At 57.2% G+C, this 18008-nt stretch overlaps 1 protein-coding gene across 1 annotated transcript in view; it reads right to left on the reverse strand.

Annotated features, from left to right (window-relative positions):
- Positions 1-18008, reverse strand: part of PRDM16 (PR/SET domain 16) — a 319214-nt gene that overhangs the window by 38901 nt on the left and 262305 nt on the right. The window contains 2 exon segments of the mRNA XM_029228875.1: positions 291-393; positions 11156-11290. Coding sequence (XP_029084708.1) covers positions 291-393; positions 11156-11290 — 238 coding nt within the window.

Consider the following 18008-nt stretch of genomic DNA (forward strand, 5'->3'; position numbering starts at 1 on the left):
ACCGCTGCAGAGCTGTAACCTAGGACTCTACCGCTGCAGAGCTGTAAGGCGGCAGGACACCCATTCACAGGCACTGTCTGAAGGCGTCTTGAATTCAGGGTGTGGCCCATGTAACCCAAGGAAAGAGAAAGCAAAGCGCTTAGGTTGAGAAGTTGTTAGGAAGAGGCTGGTTCTCTCATTTGGGGTCCGGGTGGTGGGCCTTGGGCAGCAGCCGGGGGACCCCCGGCCCCTGTCACGTGGCCCGAAGTGATGGGAGCTCCAGGCCTCTGCTCCTGTGGGTAGGGGCTTACCATCCAGGCTGGGGGGCACCGTCCCCAGGGAGTACGAGCCTTCTTTCACGTGGACCAGTAGCTCTTCTCCTGGCTCAATGTCCTTAATGACTTTATAATAAATCTATGATGGAGAAACCAGGGAGAAAGGTCAGCATTGGCGGCCTTACTGCTTAAAAAGCCATATCGCGCACACCCAGCCCGCATGCCGTTGACACTGCTCACTGGGGGGGCTGGCCCACTGGCCACTTGACCTGCCTTCTAATTGCTGCTAAGAGGTTCCCCTTTGGAACTTGACAGAATACACTCAGAAGGACTAGAATCTATTTTTAACTTGTTTGACCCAAATTTTGGATATTGATAAAAGGGGTGCAAAAGGAAATAGGTGAGGATTAGCTCCAAAGTTCCCAAGCAGGGCGGGTCCTAGAGGGAACTATTAGGAAAAGTGGATCTTTTCATCGGGAGTGGAGCCTGGGTTGATTCCCAGGTTCCTTTTGTCAGTATGTATGTAAGACACCCTTTGCCGTCTGGGGGCGGGGTGGGGTCTTCAGGGGGCTCGAGAGTGAATTTGGATGTTTCTGAAAGTGACTATGAACACAGACAGAGGCCCGATCGGCAGGTGTGAGTCTCAGGTGAGTGTGGACGCCATGTGTGCCTGCCGCAAGCTCAGTGCCAGCAGCCGTTGGCGGTCTGAGATGGGGGACACCTCTGAAAACAGAGATGGGTCGGGTGGGGCTCAGGGTAGAGTCTGCAGCCTGGAGCAAGCTCTGAGGGACGTCCAGCCTCAGTACTCCGAGCAGCCCCGTACCCTGCCAAGGTGTCCCCTGAAAAAAACACCGTCTGCATGGGAGGTGGCAGCCACGATCTGGAGAAACCCAGCAACTCAGAAGGGCAGCGTGACAGGGTCCATTGGGGATGGAGCCCAGGGACCAGGCTTCAACAGCCTGGGGGACTTTGGGAGAGGATGGGGCCTTCCTTGCCTTTGCCAGACCCTACCTGGGAGCCCCTTCCCTCCCTGGGGACCAGGGACACAGCTCCCCTGCGTGGGGGCACCCACTCCTCACGTGAGCAGGGCTGACACCAGGAGCCCTGCATCTTAAATGTCAGGCAGCAGGGTGCGTTTTTCTCAGGCCAGTCCACTTCCTAGCATGCTGGCACGTGGTGTTTGGGTCTTTTTTCAGATACCAGTAACCAAGGAGCTTCCAGGAGCCGGAAAGCTCGGCCACAGGACTGGCTGGGGGGCCAGAGAAGGACCCGAGACGAAGTCCCTCTGCCCTGGGAGACCTGGGGGCTGAGGCTTCTCCAGGCCATTTCCATCCGAGGTCCCACAGCACCACCCTCCTCATGGAGGACATGGCGGTTAGGTGTCAGGCCAGACTTCCCAGAAGCAGCTGGCCTGGTTGTGGCCCCAGGGACTGAGCTGGGCACCGGCCTGCCGGTCTTCCTCCCCCCGCCCCCGGGTCCCGCCCTGGGGAAACATCTGGAAGGCTGAGCTTCCTCATCTCTGGTGGGGCCCCTTTCCCCCTTTCCCCCCTCTCCCCAGGCCAAGTCCAGCTTGGACGCCCTCACAGCCAGTCTCGACTAACTGCAGAATGACACCAATGTGCTCTCAAAGGGACAGCAGAGCCACACTGCGTCCCCAAACGCCCAGCCGAACACTTGGGCTGCGTAACTACACCCAGTGGAAGAATACACACATGTGCAGATGGCTTATCAATGTGCAGAGTTCCTTTCCCTGCACTCGTTAGGAATTTCATTTGGCAACTATTCCCTGGCACGTCGCTAAAATAATGATGAGATTTTGAAAATGGAGACTAGAAACTATACCGTATTACCTTCTGTAATTAAATCAATTGTTATTAAGCTCCCAGTTTTGTATTATTTTACCTAAAAATTACACAGTGGCTGAATCATTGTTTTAAAAACTCAGACTCGAGTCACTGTATTTTAAAATCGGACCCAGAGTGAACCCCACGTTTCAACAAAGCTCGGAGGAGCCCCGGAGCCATCCCGGGGAGGTGAGTCAGGTCTTATTAATACACGGGAACAATCGCACTTTCATCCCGGCGGCGGTGAGTGAGCGCATCCAGCAAGTGCAGGCTTAATGCGCCCGCGGGCCGCTGAGTTCCCGCGCGCAGGCTGGGGCGGGCCCGGCGGCGCGGTGTCTTCTCGAGGGTCCCCGTTAGAGGGCAATGTGGACCCGCCCGCAGCATCTTTCCCGGCCGCGCCGCCCGCCCCCTACCCCGCGCCAGCCAGCTAGCGCCAGGGACGCGCGAGACCGGCGGCGCTCTCAGACCCGGTCCCGGCTCTGCGGCGGCCGCATCGTCCCGCGGCCGGATGCTGGGCTCGTGCTCCGGCCGGGCTGCCGGGGCTGGCGCGGCCCGCCTCCCTCCTCCGCCTCCCCCTCCGACCCCCTCTGTGGGCCACCCAGCCTTCCAGGATCCCCACCCCACCCCACCCCACCTCTCCGAGGGCCCTCGGACCTCCAGAACCCCGCCCACCCCTCACTGGGAGGCTGCCCGGGTCCCCTCCCCCCCACCCCTCCCAGCTCTGAGGGCTGCACTACCTCCTGCCCCCCCTCTTCCCACGCCCCACCCCGCTCCGACCTCCTCGGAGGCCGCCTGGCCTCGGGGGGAACCGACCCTCCCCAGTCGCCGCCGGAGGGTCTAGCGCGCTGGCCGTGGGATGTAGTTTTGTGCGCAGTGGGCACCCCCGCCCCGGCCTGCGACCCTCGGGGCAGCCGCCCGGGCGCCTAGCAGGGGCCGCCTCGACTTTGAGCCGCAGTCGGAATTAAGCGCTATTAGCGCTGCTCGCAGAGCCTGGGGCGGGGCTGGGGGCGGTGGGCGTCCCCGACCTGCCTCCACCTTGAGGACGGGGCGCAGCGGCGAACCGGAGACCACTCGAACTTTCCCAAGCTCAGCCGGTCCGCCTTTGCCAAGTGCGCCCGGGTGCGCGGGCCGCCCTTGTCCACAAAAAGGCCGCCGGTGCTTTTACGACCGCTGGCAGTGGCACCAAGGTCTTATCAGCTAGACGCGCAGAGAAAGACCCGGTTCCTGGTCTGCGGGGTCTGCGGGGTCGGGTGACTTCCCGGGACAAAGGCCGGGCTTAGGTGGGACTGAGGCCTGGGCAGTCTCCTGGCTTACAGGGCACAATTACAAATTGCGCATTTACTGTACAGGCAGGCCCCTTCCGTTCGAGGCCCGTAATAAATTATTATTGCAACCCCTTAAACATTCCTAAAGTCGGTTTATAACCTGCCTTTCATTGTATGCCCCTCCGTGGGTCATATTCAGACACCAGGGCCAAGTGGGCATCACGGACGGGCTGAGTCCTAAGGCTCTGCACAAGAGGGAAGACAGAAGCCTGTTCTCCAGGGAAGAAGGAGCGCTGGCCTCAGATGCCCTTTCGTTCCCAGGCTCAGCGCAGACCTGCCTTTGTCGGCGTCTGAGTACCCAGGCCTGTCTCTAAACAGCAGCAGCCCTGACACTGTTTAAACTCGCCTCAGTCCTTGGACTGTGTAGCAAGGCAGAGCTGGAATTTTCTCTCTGGTTTCAGGATCTGAGGGCGGGGGCCGGGGGCGGGGGGGAACCCACAGCAACAGCTGAGTTTACTAGCGCCAATAAATGTCTGCTCTAAACGGCTTTAAAAAATAACAATGCCAAACAGACCTGATCCCAAGTTAAGTCCTTGTTCAGCGTTTCAGTTCTCTTTGGAACAGCGAGACCTGATTGAACACGGGCGGGCGACACCAGCAAGGGGGCCTCGGGATTCTAACTGTATTTACCCTGACCCGGCCTAGTTTCTTCCCCTTTTACAATCTCTAGACACAAAGAGACAGCTTCTTGTAGGTGAACGGAGCTGGGAAAAATAAGTGGCCATGTTCTCAGCAAAAGACGGAGAACCTGCCTGAGGAAAGTTGGGTTTTTTACGGGCCACATTCAGCGAGACCCAGCCTTTTAAGAAAATGAACATCATTTTCTTTTCCCCCAGCAACATTCTTTAAGACAAAGAAATATTTCAAATTGATGATGGCTGACACTTTGGGATATTTTCTCCTTAGAGTTCCTTAAGTTTGTTTCTGTTTTTAATACCAAGTCAGTTTCACAAGGATAGATACTATTTTCAAACATGAAGACTTACGTTCTACAATTTTTATTCCTCCTTAATCTTAGAATTTTAAAATTTGAATAGGTGAAAAGCTCCATCCAATCTACACTGGGTAGAAATGACTAGACTGCAGACTTCCAGCCTGTAGGTTGAATTCAGGCCAAAGCCGTGCTCTCCCCTCCCTGGAGCAAACGGTTTTCTTAAAAAACATGAAAATGATAAGTGAACTGGACCATGTTTCCCCGCTGCCCCCCCCCCCGCCACCCCCGAGCAGTTTGAGAAATTTTAAAGGCATATTTGAGTAAAATAGGTGAAATCTCTTTCACAGTGCTTATCTTAAAAAAAAAATTAAACCTCTCTTCATCCTGGATTTCAGAATTCACTTGTGCTTCAATTTGTGAAGGCTTTCGGTGTGGTGCACAAGGGGCTTTTCACGAAAGAGAAGCACACAGCGAGGGGAATTTGCATTGCTCTAAGATCTTGATGAAAAGCAAATTCACCCAGTGGCCAGTCTGCCTTCGGAGAGGGGAGGCTGGTCTGAGGGTTATTCCTGGGCATTTTTAGTCTCTCAGGATCCCCAAAGTGGTGAGGTGGGTCCTAGCGCTGCCTCATTGCTTCAAGACCTTTGGAATTGTCACCATGTTTCTTCATTACTCGCTGTCCCCAAACGTGGACCATCTCTCTCTGGGAAAGTTGGTGGACACTGGAGTCCTGAGGCTGGTGGAGGGGTTGAGCATTTGGAGTTTAAAAAACAGCCCAGGTGATGCTCTAGGATGAAGCAGGGAAGCAAGCGTTCAGAGCTGCCGAGGGTCTGGGCAGGTGTTTATTTCCCTTTGCCTTCACTGTGGGAACCTTTCCCTGGCTGTTTCAGGGCAGGGTAGGAGCAAGGGGACGGCCAGCCACTCTGGGTTCGTTCGGCACCACCCGCAGGCTCCAGGGACGAGCAGACAATTCTTTCCTTAGGCCGAGAGAGGGGAGAAAGCTTGTCATCTTTGGGATTCGCCACTTTCCTCTCTTCCCAAGTGTGGCTGAAGCAGTATGTGCATAAATCTTTACTTTTTGCTGTTATATATTCTGTCACCTTCCCAGCAGTTCAACATTGAAAAACATCTCTCTCTATATCTCTTCTTAGTTGTACAGTTTGTACCTGGACGTTACAATTATATTTGTTATCTATGAATTATTATATTTATATATAATATAAAAATATATAGTATACAGTTTGTACCTAGATTTCATTTTAATGTATATATATATATAGTATAAATTATTGGTCACAGTTAGATTGTCTTCATCATTCTTAAGTGCCTTCTTCTAATAAAGTATCCCACTTAATTAAGAAGAAAAAAATATAAATTCTGGTAAATGATGATAGCCAGTATCGTGAATGGATACCTTGCCCTTTGCCCCAAAGGGGATCAGTTTGCTCCAAAGAGTAAAATGCAAAAGCTTTCTGACTCAAAACAAATTTGCTGTATTTTTTAAGTCTTTTGTAAATTGGTTAAGAAGCACTAAAATGAATTCCCCATCTTTCTCATTTTCAAACGGAAAATTGTATCTAATTGTTTGGAAGCTACCATTTAAACCGGCCCATCCATTTACGATCTTTAATTAAAAAAAACTGTGGAGGGAGTGATGGGCTGTCCGGCAACAGGGCAGAGCAGGGCAGTGGACGTTGCCTGCCTGTCGTGGAAAATCCTAGCCCTGGCGGATCGCTCCCCCTGACGTGGGGGTAGGCGGTGGGGGAGGGGAGGTGGTCCACACCGGAGCAGAGGAAATGAAAGCAAAAGAAAACGCCGTGAGCTTTGGCCCGGGAACACCAGGTTCTCATTAGAAAGAAGTGTTGGCTCTCAAAGACAGGGTGCTGCGTGGTTATCCGTTGGCTCATCTGCTAATGAAATTCCTTTGTTTAACACACTCTGCGAAGGAGATTAGCCTTTGTCTGCTTCCACTTTGGGGAGACTCGGCCCCTCTCCTCAGGCTGATCCCCTCACTTGCCCTCGGAAGGTGCTGTCAGTGGTGGGTTTTCCTCATGCCTGGCCAGCTCCGGCCGTGGGGGTGCAGCGCGGGCCTCGCAGCCCCTCCGAGGTGTGCTGGGGGCTCCGACCCCCAAGTCGCGCTCCCCAACACGTGTGTGTGTGACCCCAGCATCATGTGGTGCCATCTTCAGCCCCACCGGCCACCTGAGCCCCGGCCACCGCCATCCTTGCCCTGCTGAGGCAACGTGGGAATGGGAGAGGGAGCCGGGCCGCGCACTGGCCTCCTCCTGCCTTTGCTTCCTCGGGTGGGCACTTTATTTCCAAACTCTTCGTTTTCTTTCTTACCATTAAAACAAATCCAAGAACAGACCCTGTCTGTGTCTTCTGAAACATCTCAAACCAACTTGTTTGCTCATAATGGTGGGAGAAAGAACCACCAGGGGTGATCTGAAGGTCTCGCGTTTTCCAAAAAGAAAAGTGGGGGTTGGAGGATGCTGGGGCAACGGTCGAGCCTCCTGGGTGAACCAAGACTCCCGTGGGCTCCTTGCCTTCTCTTCCTGCTAAGCTGGGAAAGTAAATCAAAGCACCCCAGGCTCTACAGCTATGGTCTGACCACCCCCCAAAAATCCCAGAGGATGACATGTTCCGCCACAGCTGTCTGCTGTGGGTGTTTTGTTCCTAGCACCTGGGCCGCCCTAAAGCTTGTGTGGCCTCAGGACCGCCTGTGGGTTCTATGCAGTAGCAAACCACAAGTCACTTTTAGGTGATGCGCTGGGTGCAGGGGGACATTCATGGCCCCCCTGGCCTTTGCTGCCTGGGGCTCACCCCTCCAGAGCTGCACAGAGGAGGGCTGAGGCTGGTGCTGAGGCTGGTGCCCAAGAAGGAGTGACGGGCCAGTCACCTCCCCCCGAGGTCCGCTGGGGCAGGGACCGCTTAGAGCCACAGGGCTCCAAGAGGGGCACAGATGAGGACCTGGGGGAGGGGCCCTGAGCACGGCCCTGCAGTCCCACGGCTGGGCGGGGGGCACGTGGTCAGTGGCCTGAGCGGCTCCGGGGAGAACGAGGCCCGACCAGATGGAAGGAGGCCGTCCTGGAGGGCTGCACTGCCCAGTGCCTGGGCTCCCCGAGCGCCCAAGATGCAGCTGGAGGGCTGCCAGCCGCTCAGAACCTCACGGGGCATGGGGGGTACGTCTGTCCCCACGGTGCGTCTGGCCACCGGCAAAGGCCGTGCTGGGCTGAGGGGTGTGAGACCCCCTGACCTCAGCTCGCCACCCCACGTGGGTCTCTCCGGAGGACTCGGGACCATCCAGGACGCCCGTCCAGAGCTGCCTCAAATCCTCTGGCCGCTGTGGCTTCTGGAACGTTCTCTTTAACACACCCTCTCCTGCCTGGTCTCCTTTGTCCTCTGGACACTGGGGCTCATGGTTACGAACTTCAAGTCAGCGCTCTTCTGACGGAAGTCACCTCTCTACAGAATGCCATCTGGAAACACACTGTTCCCAGAAGCCGTTTTTATGGATCTGAGATTTCCAACCCGGTTCCTTCCCTGTGTCTGTGCTGTGCTGGGAGGAGGTGGTGCGTGTGTGTGTCTGTCTGTGTGTGTGTGTGGTGGGGAGCAGAGAGAGAGAAAGGGAAATTGTTCACTTAAGTGTGTTTGTGTGTTTGTATGAGTGTGTGTCGTCGGCGAGGGGGGGAGGGGGAGTTCCCTAAGTGGCAGGAAATGCGGGTGGAAACTCTTGGGATTATGGAAATCTGAGAAACCCCATTAATATCGTGTAATGTTTCCTTCTCAAAGAGATGCCTGTCTTCAAAAATCTTTGTTTTATTATTAATATTTCAGGGACGTTTTTATTCCAGCTCTACACAGGGTCAAGCCGGTCGCTTTGCAGCGCGCTGAGTTGCCAACGCTCGGGACTGGGGGACGGAAGGAAAGACTTTCTGCTGGGCTGCGTGGCCATCTGAGAGAGCACGTCAGGCTCTGAGAGACTGTCTACAAGATAGTTCGAAATCTAGCAAGCCCCTTTCAAAAACGTATTTCTAAAATTCACTTCATTCAAACCAACAAATACTGAGAATCTGTGTGTATTTCAGAGCAGTTTTCCTATTACTATTAGAGTTTAAAATTGTGTTATTTCTCAAAGGAAAATACATCCCACAAATTGCCCATCTTCCTTTGAGATCTGAGATGCGGCCGCCCCCTCACACCCCTTGGCTCCTGTTTTCCTGGTGTTTGGAGGCCACTGCCATGCCGTTAAGTTTGGAGATGGGCACATTGCCGGGAATCCCGGTTGCCCCGTGCCAGCAGGAATCACCCACCATGGTCCCAGGAGGCAGGGCAGAGGGTCCTCTCTCCCTTGGAGGATGCAGGGTTTGAAAGGCCCTGGGTGGAGAAATTTTACTGCTTCCTGCCATTTCATTCTTTTTAAATAATTTTTTAATAGATTTATTAATTTTTATTTATTTTTGGCTGTGTCGGGTCTTCGTTGCTGCACGCGGGCTTTCTCTAGTTACAGTGAACGGGGGCTACTCTTCATCGCGGTGGCTTCTCTTGTTGTGGAGCACGGGCTCTAGGCACGCGGGCTTCAGTAGTTGTGGCATGTGGGCTCAGTAGTTGTGGCTCACGGGCTCTAGAGCGCAGGCTCAGTAGTTGTGGCGCACGGGCTTAGTTGCTCTGTGGCATGTGGGATCTTCCCGGACCAGGGCTCGAACCCGTGTCCCCTGCACTAGCAGGCGGATTCTTAACCACTGTGCCATCAGGGAAGTCCCTAGGCCATTTCATTGTTGCTTTTGCTTAAATAGGCACCAAAGTCCCCTCCGAGCCTGTGAACTAAGACGGGGATAATAAATCCCCCATTTTTAGGCTGTTAGAAACATCCAGCAGGCAAGGATGAAGTTTTGATGTTACGTTGGGTTTAAGTATTCGAGCCAGGTATGGTTCCGAACGTAGGATGGAGCTTGGTAAGCACTGGGGTATAAAAGTGGGGTTAAATGAAAGGGAACCCATGAGTTTAGGGTATTCCTGTCCACTGGTCCTGAAGAAGGAAAGAGTTTGCTGCAAAGTAGTTAATTCCACTTAGACCCTGTGTGGAGCTGAAATAAAAGCTAACCTGAAACATTAATAATAAAACAAAGATGTCGGAAGACAGGCTTCTCTTTGAGAAGACGCTACGGCTGCATTTTCTGCATTTTCGAAAGCTTGCCACATAAAGGCACCTACCAAACATTTCTTTTTTAAATAAAAAATCTGGATCCTTCATTATTTCATGCTGCATCTCACAAAGGTGCAGTCCTCGCCCTGGCCTCCTGGTATCTCTTTCACTGCCCCTCGGCTCCCAGACACACGACCAAGGACACATGTTCTTTGCAAAGACAGACAACGGAAGGACCATCTTCCCATGTGCTTTAACCCTAATTCTCCTTCACTCACATCTCACGTTCGTCTGGAAGGGGGAAGTGTCTTTTCTTTTTAATTTTTATGATTATTCTTTTCCTTTATTTCCTCAATATATTTTGCAATTTAAAAAACCCTTTTTTTTCAAAATGTTGGGTTCTCAGTGAAAGCTGTAGACCTCTCAGTAGCAGAGGTGGATTGGAGCATCGCCAGATCGTGTCCAGTGGAGGGAGGGCAGCTCGGTCCAGGCTGAGCCCCACGGCCAGGGACGGGGCTGAGCAGATGAGGGCGAGGTGCTTGGCAGCTCACGCGGGTCCCAGGGCCTCCTGGGTGTGTGCTGTCTGCATTTCTTTATGCAAAACTGTCTCTCTAAATTCAAGAGCCTCAAATGGCTTTTAGAGGTTTGCACTGGTGACTCGAAGCTGCACCCTCTGTTATGTGGTCTCCACAAACCTTTTTGAAAGCAATGGAATCCTTTTTGCAAATGAAATCTCACGCGTAACCCCAAGACAGAGGCGAAAGCAGACTCCTCTGATGGAAGCCGCTGGGCCCCCAGGCATCTCGAGGAAGCCGTGCCCTGGGGACCCAGTGAAAGCGTGGCCTGAGGGGCCTGGGTCTGAGCAGGGTCTCTGGGGGCCACTTGCAAAGTTGTAATTAAAGACGTTAAAGGACTAAGGTTCCTTTGTGGTGGAAACTCCGCGCAGCATCTTCTGTCCTGATTGGTTCCTGATACTGGATGCCTGCAGCCCTGGGCCGGCACAGACGTGGAGCAGTGAGAAGGGTCCAGCGTGCCGAGGGGGTCTTTGGCCTCTTGGGGGCTGGCAGCAGAAGCCAAAGCATCCCTTGGCCCTGGTGGGGCCTGGGCTGCAGTCAGGACCACGCAGCTCAGGAAAGATATCAGTTGGCTTCCAGCAGGGCCAGGATTTTGTGCCCAAACAGGGCTAGTCCCCTCCGCAGGCTGGCTGGGCTGCCACAGCTATTCTTGGCGGCTCTGGACAGCTGGGGCCTCACCTCAGCCTTCCAGACAGCCAGTGTGGACCCTTCCAGGCAGCTTGGATAAACAGCCACTTAGACACGATTCTCAAGGAGAGGGCTCCGGTTCTCTACTTCTCTCACGGGGGTGGCATTTGTCAGAATGTGGACCCTGAAGTTTCAGACCCTGCCCGCTCCCGGCCATGTGTCTTCCCATAAGCCTCAAGCCCCATCAGCCCCAGAGCAAAGGCTCTGATGGAGCATTCGGGGGTGTCGCTGGGTTCCCGGAAACTCAGCACTGGCTAAGTGTCGGATAGCCCCCTGCTGCAGGACGGGCTTGGTAGACATGTGGCTAACCCCTCACCTCGGCGGCTCCACTCCCATCCATCCTGGTGCCAGGGCCCCAAGGCCGAGGCTCTGTGCGCGCCCCGGACCCACCTGCTCGTTGATCTGACACATGGTGAGGTTCTGGTCGTCACAGGAGCATGCCACGCGGATGTACTTGAGCCAGCTGCCGGCCCCGGCCTGATTAGCGTCCACGCAGAACTTCCCACTGCCCAGGTCTTCGGAGATCTGCCCGGCAAGAAAGAAAACCAAGAAAGGTCAGAGGCATCGTGTGCGCTAGAGCCGACGTACTCTACGTTTGCCCAGCAAGAGAGCCCGCTGTTTGGGTGCAGAGTAGGAAGGCAGGCCAGCCTCTGGACATCAGCCGACCCCCCGGGCATCAGCCAGGCCCTCAGCCCACCAAGCCCACCGACGCCCAGGAGTCTCCAGGAGGGAGCCCGACGCAGAGGTAGGAGGACTGCCCTGTCTCTTCTCACCGAGCAGATCGCTGCCCTGGCACAGCCATAAAAGTGCCACCGGCCTTGTGGAAACTCCGCAGCAAGCGGCCCCACATGTGAGAAAGCAGAGGCCGCAGTGCCCGAGGGCAGAGCCCTCTGCTGACAGCACTGGGTTGGGCTGGGGGTGAGCGGTCTCGAAGGTGAAGTTGTGGTCGGGGTGTGGCTGCGTGCGAACCTCGACGCGTGTGCGCCTGTGCGTGTGCGTGTGCCAGCGTGCACGCTCACAGCAGCATGCACGTCACCCTGCAAGAGGGAAAATCATTTGGTTTTCTTAAAAGTGGAAGTTTCCATCTGACGCTGGGGGTTTGCAGATGCCCAGCCGGCAGAGGCCCCACGGGCCCGACTGGCATCAGGTACTTTGCCACTGCTCTTGTTTTCTGAACGCCCTTCTGACAGGCAGAGGCCGGAAGCTTCTCCGGCGTGCGCACCTCTGAGCAGGTCGTTCCCCAGAAGACCGACCTGACTGCTGTCCCTGCTGAGAGGGGGATGCCCCGAGGCTGCCGGACGCCGAAGTGGACGCTGTAGGCACAGTCCCTCCCACCTGCTCTGATCCGTGCCTGCTCAGGCGCCCGAATCCAGAGCCGTGGAGGCCAGTGGCCTCGTGGGCAAGCTTCCTGGGCGGCTGAGCTGGGAGGGAAGGAGGGAGGGGCTGGGGCCACCACCACACTGAGGGCTGGAAGTAGGTGTCCAGGTGGGCAGGGGTATCTAGGTGGGCAGGGGTGATGGGAACAGGGTGTCAGAAGGACTCAGTGAAGTCAGGGCAGGGGGTAGGGACATGTCTTAGCACAAACAGAGGAGGCCGACCCCAGGCGCACGGCCCCTGTTCCCCGGGAGGTCTCCCCAGTGCCGCCTGATGAACAGGTAAGGACCTGGGAAGGGAGGGAGGCTGCCCCTGAGGCCTGGAGAAGCCCCTTCTGGCCAGAGAACCAGATGCCTTGTAAATGGCTCAGGTGCTTCCCAAACGCCCATGGACATCTTCTAAATGGCCCAGGGTCCCGCCTGGCCTGTGAGTCAGTGAGGTTTTGGGAAGCAGCCGCCTTGCTGTGGGAGGGTCTAGAACCCACCTCTAGTCATACTGTGCCTCCAAACCCCACGGGCCCCCGGAGCCCACGGCAGCCCCTCCTGTCTCCGAGTGGCCGCCGAGCTGACCTGGAAGGGGCTGTGAGCCCACAGGCCTCCGTTCTGACGATTCTCCCTTTTGGGGACTTCAACCAAATGGCCCTAATTCTGAAAGAGCGCCTGGGCCAGTGTGGCCACAGGGAGGCTGCCCGGCCCAGCCTCTGGTCCTTGGCTGCCAGGGGTGAAGGGACACGGCTGCTCTGGGCCCCATCGGGAGGCCACTGTGGGCTTGTGGGGGGCAGGTCACACGGGAGAGGCCCCTCTCCTAACGCTAACGCCTCTCACGGGCCCCTTCTTTTACCTCCCACCCCCAGTGCAGGAAACCCGCAAGAAAGACCCACCAAGCAAAGCTGTGGGTAGTGGCACCGTCACTTGGCGAGGCCCCCGGCCACCTGGCTCCATCACAGGGAAGAAGAGGGCCTGTGGCTGGCCAAGACCCAGGGACGCCCCCCACCCCCGCCACCCCATCCCTGTGCCTCCCACCCAGCATCTTCACAGGTGGGTGTAGGCGGGCGGCTGCCAGTCTCTCTGTCTCTGTCCCTTTGCCTGTGTCTCTCGGTCTCCTCCCCCCACCCATGGTCCAGTCTGGACTAGCAGAGACGGTCAGTGATGCTGTGAGCTGTCACAACCAGCGCAGGGCCCCCCCGCGTCTCCCGTCCCCCCCAGAGAGCGTGCTTGACCCCGTGGTTCTCAAAGGATGTGTGGGGTTGGCCAGAAAAGCGCGGAGGCCGGATGCAGGCATGGCCCGTTGCCTCTCAGTTCCGGTAGATTCTGTGATACTGCAGGGCGCTGGAAGACCCCAGGCTCATCCCCCAGTCCCACACCCGAGCCCTGCCTGACCTAGGAGCAAATCCACACTTCTGCCGGCACACCTGTGGGCACATGCACAGACCCACCATGGCAGCACTGCCTCACGGAGAGTAACTTCTGCATGGCCGGGCCCTCCCTCCTGAACGTCCCCTCTCGGCCCTCTGGGAACAGGCCTCTCTCTCCTCCACGTGACAGCCCTGCAGGTATTTGGACACGGCCCTCGTTCAGCAAACAGCTCCGGGCCTCTCAAGCGCGTCTGAACGTGGACACGGCCGGTGGCTAACCTGCACGGACACTGCTCTGGGGCCTCTGGCCATGCGGCCATCCTTCTTGGGGTGCAGGGCCCAAAATTCAGAGGCAAAAACTCCTCCAGGGCCCCGCTGCCCAGCTCCAGGGGGTGTCTTCTCTCTGGTGAGCAGCCCCTCCCGGGAAACGTCCCTCCTCCTCAACCCGGAGGACCTGGTCCCCCAGCCCCGACCATCTGGACCACTGCAGGGTGCCACTTACTTCCTGAAGGTCCCTAAAGGTCCGGGGGCCCCTTCTCCCTCATGGCCACCCTGGCTGGCTTTCTGGGGTGACAGAGGAGGCCTTGCTTAATGCCTTCCACCCCAAAAGACTAAAACTCTCCCTCTGAGAGGTAGCAGGGAATGGCTGACCTTTCCTCCAGGGAAGGCACAAGAAGCCCTGGTCTTGGGGCCCTGAACCAGCGATGCGGGGCCAGGTTGGGCAGTGGGGCCCACCCCGATGCCAGGACCACGTCTCTCTCCCGTCTCTGTGTAGAGAGTCCAGCCCTGTGGGGCACACTGGGGAGTACCTGGATGATGGAGCCGGGCCAGGGGGCGGGGGCGGGGGGGCGCAGGCAGGAGCCCGGCCTGGAAGCTGCTGCTTTTCTGCCTCAGATCAGAGAAACACTCCCAGGAGCGGCCCTGGGCCTGGGCCTCGGGCCGGGTGGACAGGGTGCCGCAGGCTTGGCTTCTTGGTTGGGGCGTGGATGGGCCATGCCGTTTCTGATTACAGAAGGGGAGAAATGGGAGCGACGTTTGTCTCTCTCTGGCCTCCTTTCCTTCTGTCTCTGGCCTTCTCTCCAGGGTCTCCGCCGTGGCCAAGCTGGGCCCTCGGGGGTGCTCACGCCATGAGCCGTGTGGGCTCAGGCCTCTCTTGGTACCAGCACTGCCCCTTCTTCATCACTGCGGACCTCCCAGGCAGGGGCTGTCATTGCGCGTTTTCAGGACACGAGAGGGAGGCTCCAGGAGCAGGGCTGGGCCCAGCCCAGGGCCCCCACATGCTGTCTGAGCCGGATCGAGGACCAGAGAGAGGGTCTGCATCCCGGCTTCAGGACCCACAGGACTCAGCACGCCCTGGGATCCAGAAAGCAGCCCCGGGCCGTCACAGGTCCCCCCTCCCGCCTCTCTTGGAATGAGACTTTGCAGGGCCCATAAGGACGGGTCATGTCACTCTCTGCCCAGCTCAGCAGGGCCTGAGGCCTGGTTTGGTCTGTGCTCAGAGCCGTGCCCCAGGAGGCCAATACAGGTAGAAGTGGACGGAGCAGGTACAGGTGACTGCAGAGCCCCCGCCCCAGGCTGCAAGCTCGGTTCTGCTTCTGCACAAGGCATGCACCAGGGAGGGTGTGACGGAAGGAAAGAGTTGGCCCAGTTGCCCCCTAACCAATCTCCTAGGGCAATGTTAGCAGGCAGTGGCCTGGAGGCTGCCATGGCCTTGGGGCTGGGTCTCTCTGCAGATCTGAGGTCCGGCCCCTCTGCCTGATCGCATTCAAAGCTTGGCTCTGGGCAGTTTGGGGCTGAGCCTTGGGGGTCCCAGAGCCTCCAAAGGAAGCTGCCCTCCTGCCCGCTCTCCCCCACTTGGCCTTCCAGGCCTTTCCACCCCTCGTCCCCCCAGCGGCTTCCCCAGCTCATAAATCACCCCCACCAGAAAGGCCTAGTTATGAAGCAAAGGCATAGAAAAACTCTCTTCACCTTGACAATTTGTTTTGCACATCATTTGAGGTTTCCTGCACCTCGAATTTGTGGGCTCACTGCTGGGCTGCTCTCTCACGTTTAATGGGCATGGCCAGCCTCTGGCCATCTGGGGTGTGCGTGCTGGCGGGAATGCCAACACATCTGTCGTCAGCTGCCTAATGGGTTCCAAGCAGGCGGGAAGGAACGGGCCTGGGAGTCCGGTCCCTCAGCCGCGCATCCTGCCTCTGCAGCTCAGCTCCATGGAGGCCTGGGCCTCGTGTCCGCTTCCAGCTCGGGGAGGACCCAGGGGGCAGATCTCATCCTTCTCACCCTGACCCCTTCTTTAAGCTGATCCAGAGCCACGAGCTCAGCCGCCAAGCTGTGTGGGGCTGTCCTACCCACACGCACCCGCACGTGCGTAACACAGACACACACACACGCACACACACGCCAAGATTTATGGCGTCCATGAGTAGCTGAAACAGAAGGTCCATTCTTGTGATGGAAGGAGGTGGGGGAGAGGCTTTCTGGAAACACCTCTGCTGGGTGCAGATGCGGAGCCTGGATGAGCTCGTAAATCCTCTGTCCTGACTCTCATTACGGGGCTTGGTGGTGACATGAACAAGCACCAAGGAGAAATGTGGCCGGTGGGAAGCGGTCGCACGGCTGCCCAGCAGACAGGAGTCCTGGCAGGAGGGTCATGGGGCCCCACCTGCTCAGGCTGAGAGGAAGGTCGGGGGTGGGGGAGGAAGGAGGGGGAGAAGGAGGGAGGGGGGGGGGGGGGGGAGGGGGCTGCTTCGAGGAGGAACTCATGGATGCTGTTCCTCCAAGATGGAGGCCAGTCTGTCTCTGAAGCTCACGGCAGGGGGCGGGTAGAGAGAGCCAGTGTCCATGGGACTTGTGACCAAAGGAGCCGCGTGGGGTTCCTAGGACACCCCTGCTGACCGTGATCTCTGTGGGACAGTTCCAGGGCATTGTGGGGGGATAAGGGCCGGGGTCCCTCGGTCTCAGGGACCCAAGAGCACAGCCCAGGATGGAGATTCTGCAGAGGGAGCTGGGTGCCGACAGGCTTGCTGCAGCAAGGCCACGGCCCCAAGCCCCTGCCTGGGGCAATTCGCTCATGTTAGCGATGGGCAGAATCTCTCAGCTTAGAGCCAGACCGCAGAAACCACACTCTCTGTGTTCGGGGGCCACAGATGCCTTCAAAGGTCAGAACAGAAATCACTCACACACCCAAGGGCTATATAAACACCCCCGGGGTTCTCAGACCCTCTCCCCTCAAAATCCTGACAGCCAGGTGCCCCGGCGCTCCCTGGGGTTCACAGACCATCTCCCACAAAACACCCAGATATTCGATGCTGCTGCGTTCCCGGGGTGCACGGCCCTGGGGGCCCAGCCTGGAGCCCAGGAAGCAAAGCTCACGGCCGCTGGACTTTCCTCTTCCCTCCCCATCTCCTTCGGCCCCTCCTCCCCATCTCCTTCGGCCCCTCCTCCCCTTCCATCGGATTCTTATTTTACTTCTCCCTTTTTCTTCTTTTCCTCCTCAGGCCAGGGGCTGCACATGAGGGGCCAGCTCTCCCAGCAGCGTCTGTGCAGTTTGCAGAAAACCAGAGGGTGAGAAGGCGGCAAAGCGGAGAGGTTTGGTCTGCTCCGTGCATCGCCTGGGCTGGAGCAGGACTTAACGTGCCTGATCTCGCCAACAGCACCCAGGGGACAAGAAGAGAGGCTTTGGTGAACGCGGGGCTCTGTGGGCTATTCCGAGGGTCCCTGGCCCTTGGTGTGGCCTGAGCACAGCCCTGCTCCTGGCCCGAGTCGGGTGTTTGGGGGCTTGGCTTCCTCCCAGCCTGTCCCGTCCATCACGGCAAGTCTGCAGCCTGTGTCTCATTGGCCGTGGGCCGTAGCCCTGACCCATCAGAAATAAACGGGCCAATTGGTGATTGAAACTAGTGCCCTTAAGTCTGCAGGGAAATAAATGAGTGAGAAACTTGCTCAGACACAGAAACCCCTCAGGGTGATCGGCAGCCAGAGGGGTCTGATGAAACCTCAGGACCAGCAGCTGAGACGTCCCTATAGGCAGCCTGTGGGGTGGGTGAGAAGCCTTGCAAAGGGATGAGCACCCCATCACTGTGGGGATTCAAGGACCATCTCTCCAGGGTGCTCCAAAGGGAGACCGGACCTCTGACCATAAGTGCCTTCCCAGCCCTGACATTATGAATTCCGAATCTGACAACGTGGGGATTTTCTGGACTCCAGCCTCAGTTTCCCCTTTGGAACTGGAAAGCCTTTTCCCTGCTTTCCAGCTGCGTGGAGGCCTGCAGCTACTTGCAGGGAGAGCACACCATAAGGAACACTTGGTTTGTTCTTGGTAGCTCCTTGAAGACACCCCGAACAGAGCCCCATTCCCACAGCTCTGCCGGCTTCAAGGGCACGTTTGCTGCGGGGACATATTTGTGGCCACGATGGCTGTGGGCGTCTGCTGCTTCCCTGGCGGTCTGTACCTGCTCGTCTGCTCTTCAGAAATGTGCCAGGTTGGGAGTTGGCTGTGCCCACTACAGGATGAAGAGG

Source organism: Monodon monoceros, unplaced genomic scaffold, assembly GCF_005190385.1.
Source record: "Monodon monoceros isolate NGI ecotype Baffin Bay Population unplaced genomic scaffold, NGI_Narwhal_1 Super_Scaffold_18, whole genome shotgun sequence".
Lineage (NCBI taxonomy): Eukaryota > Metazoa > Chordata > Mammalia > Artiodactyla > Monodontidae > Monodon > Monodon monoceros.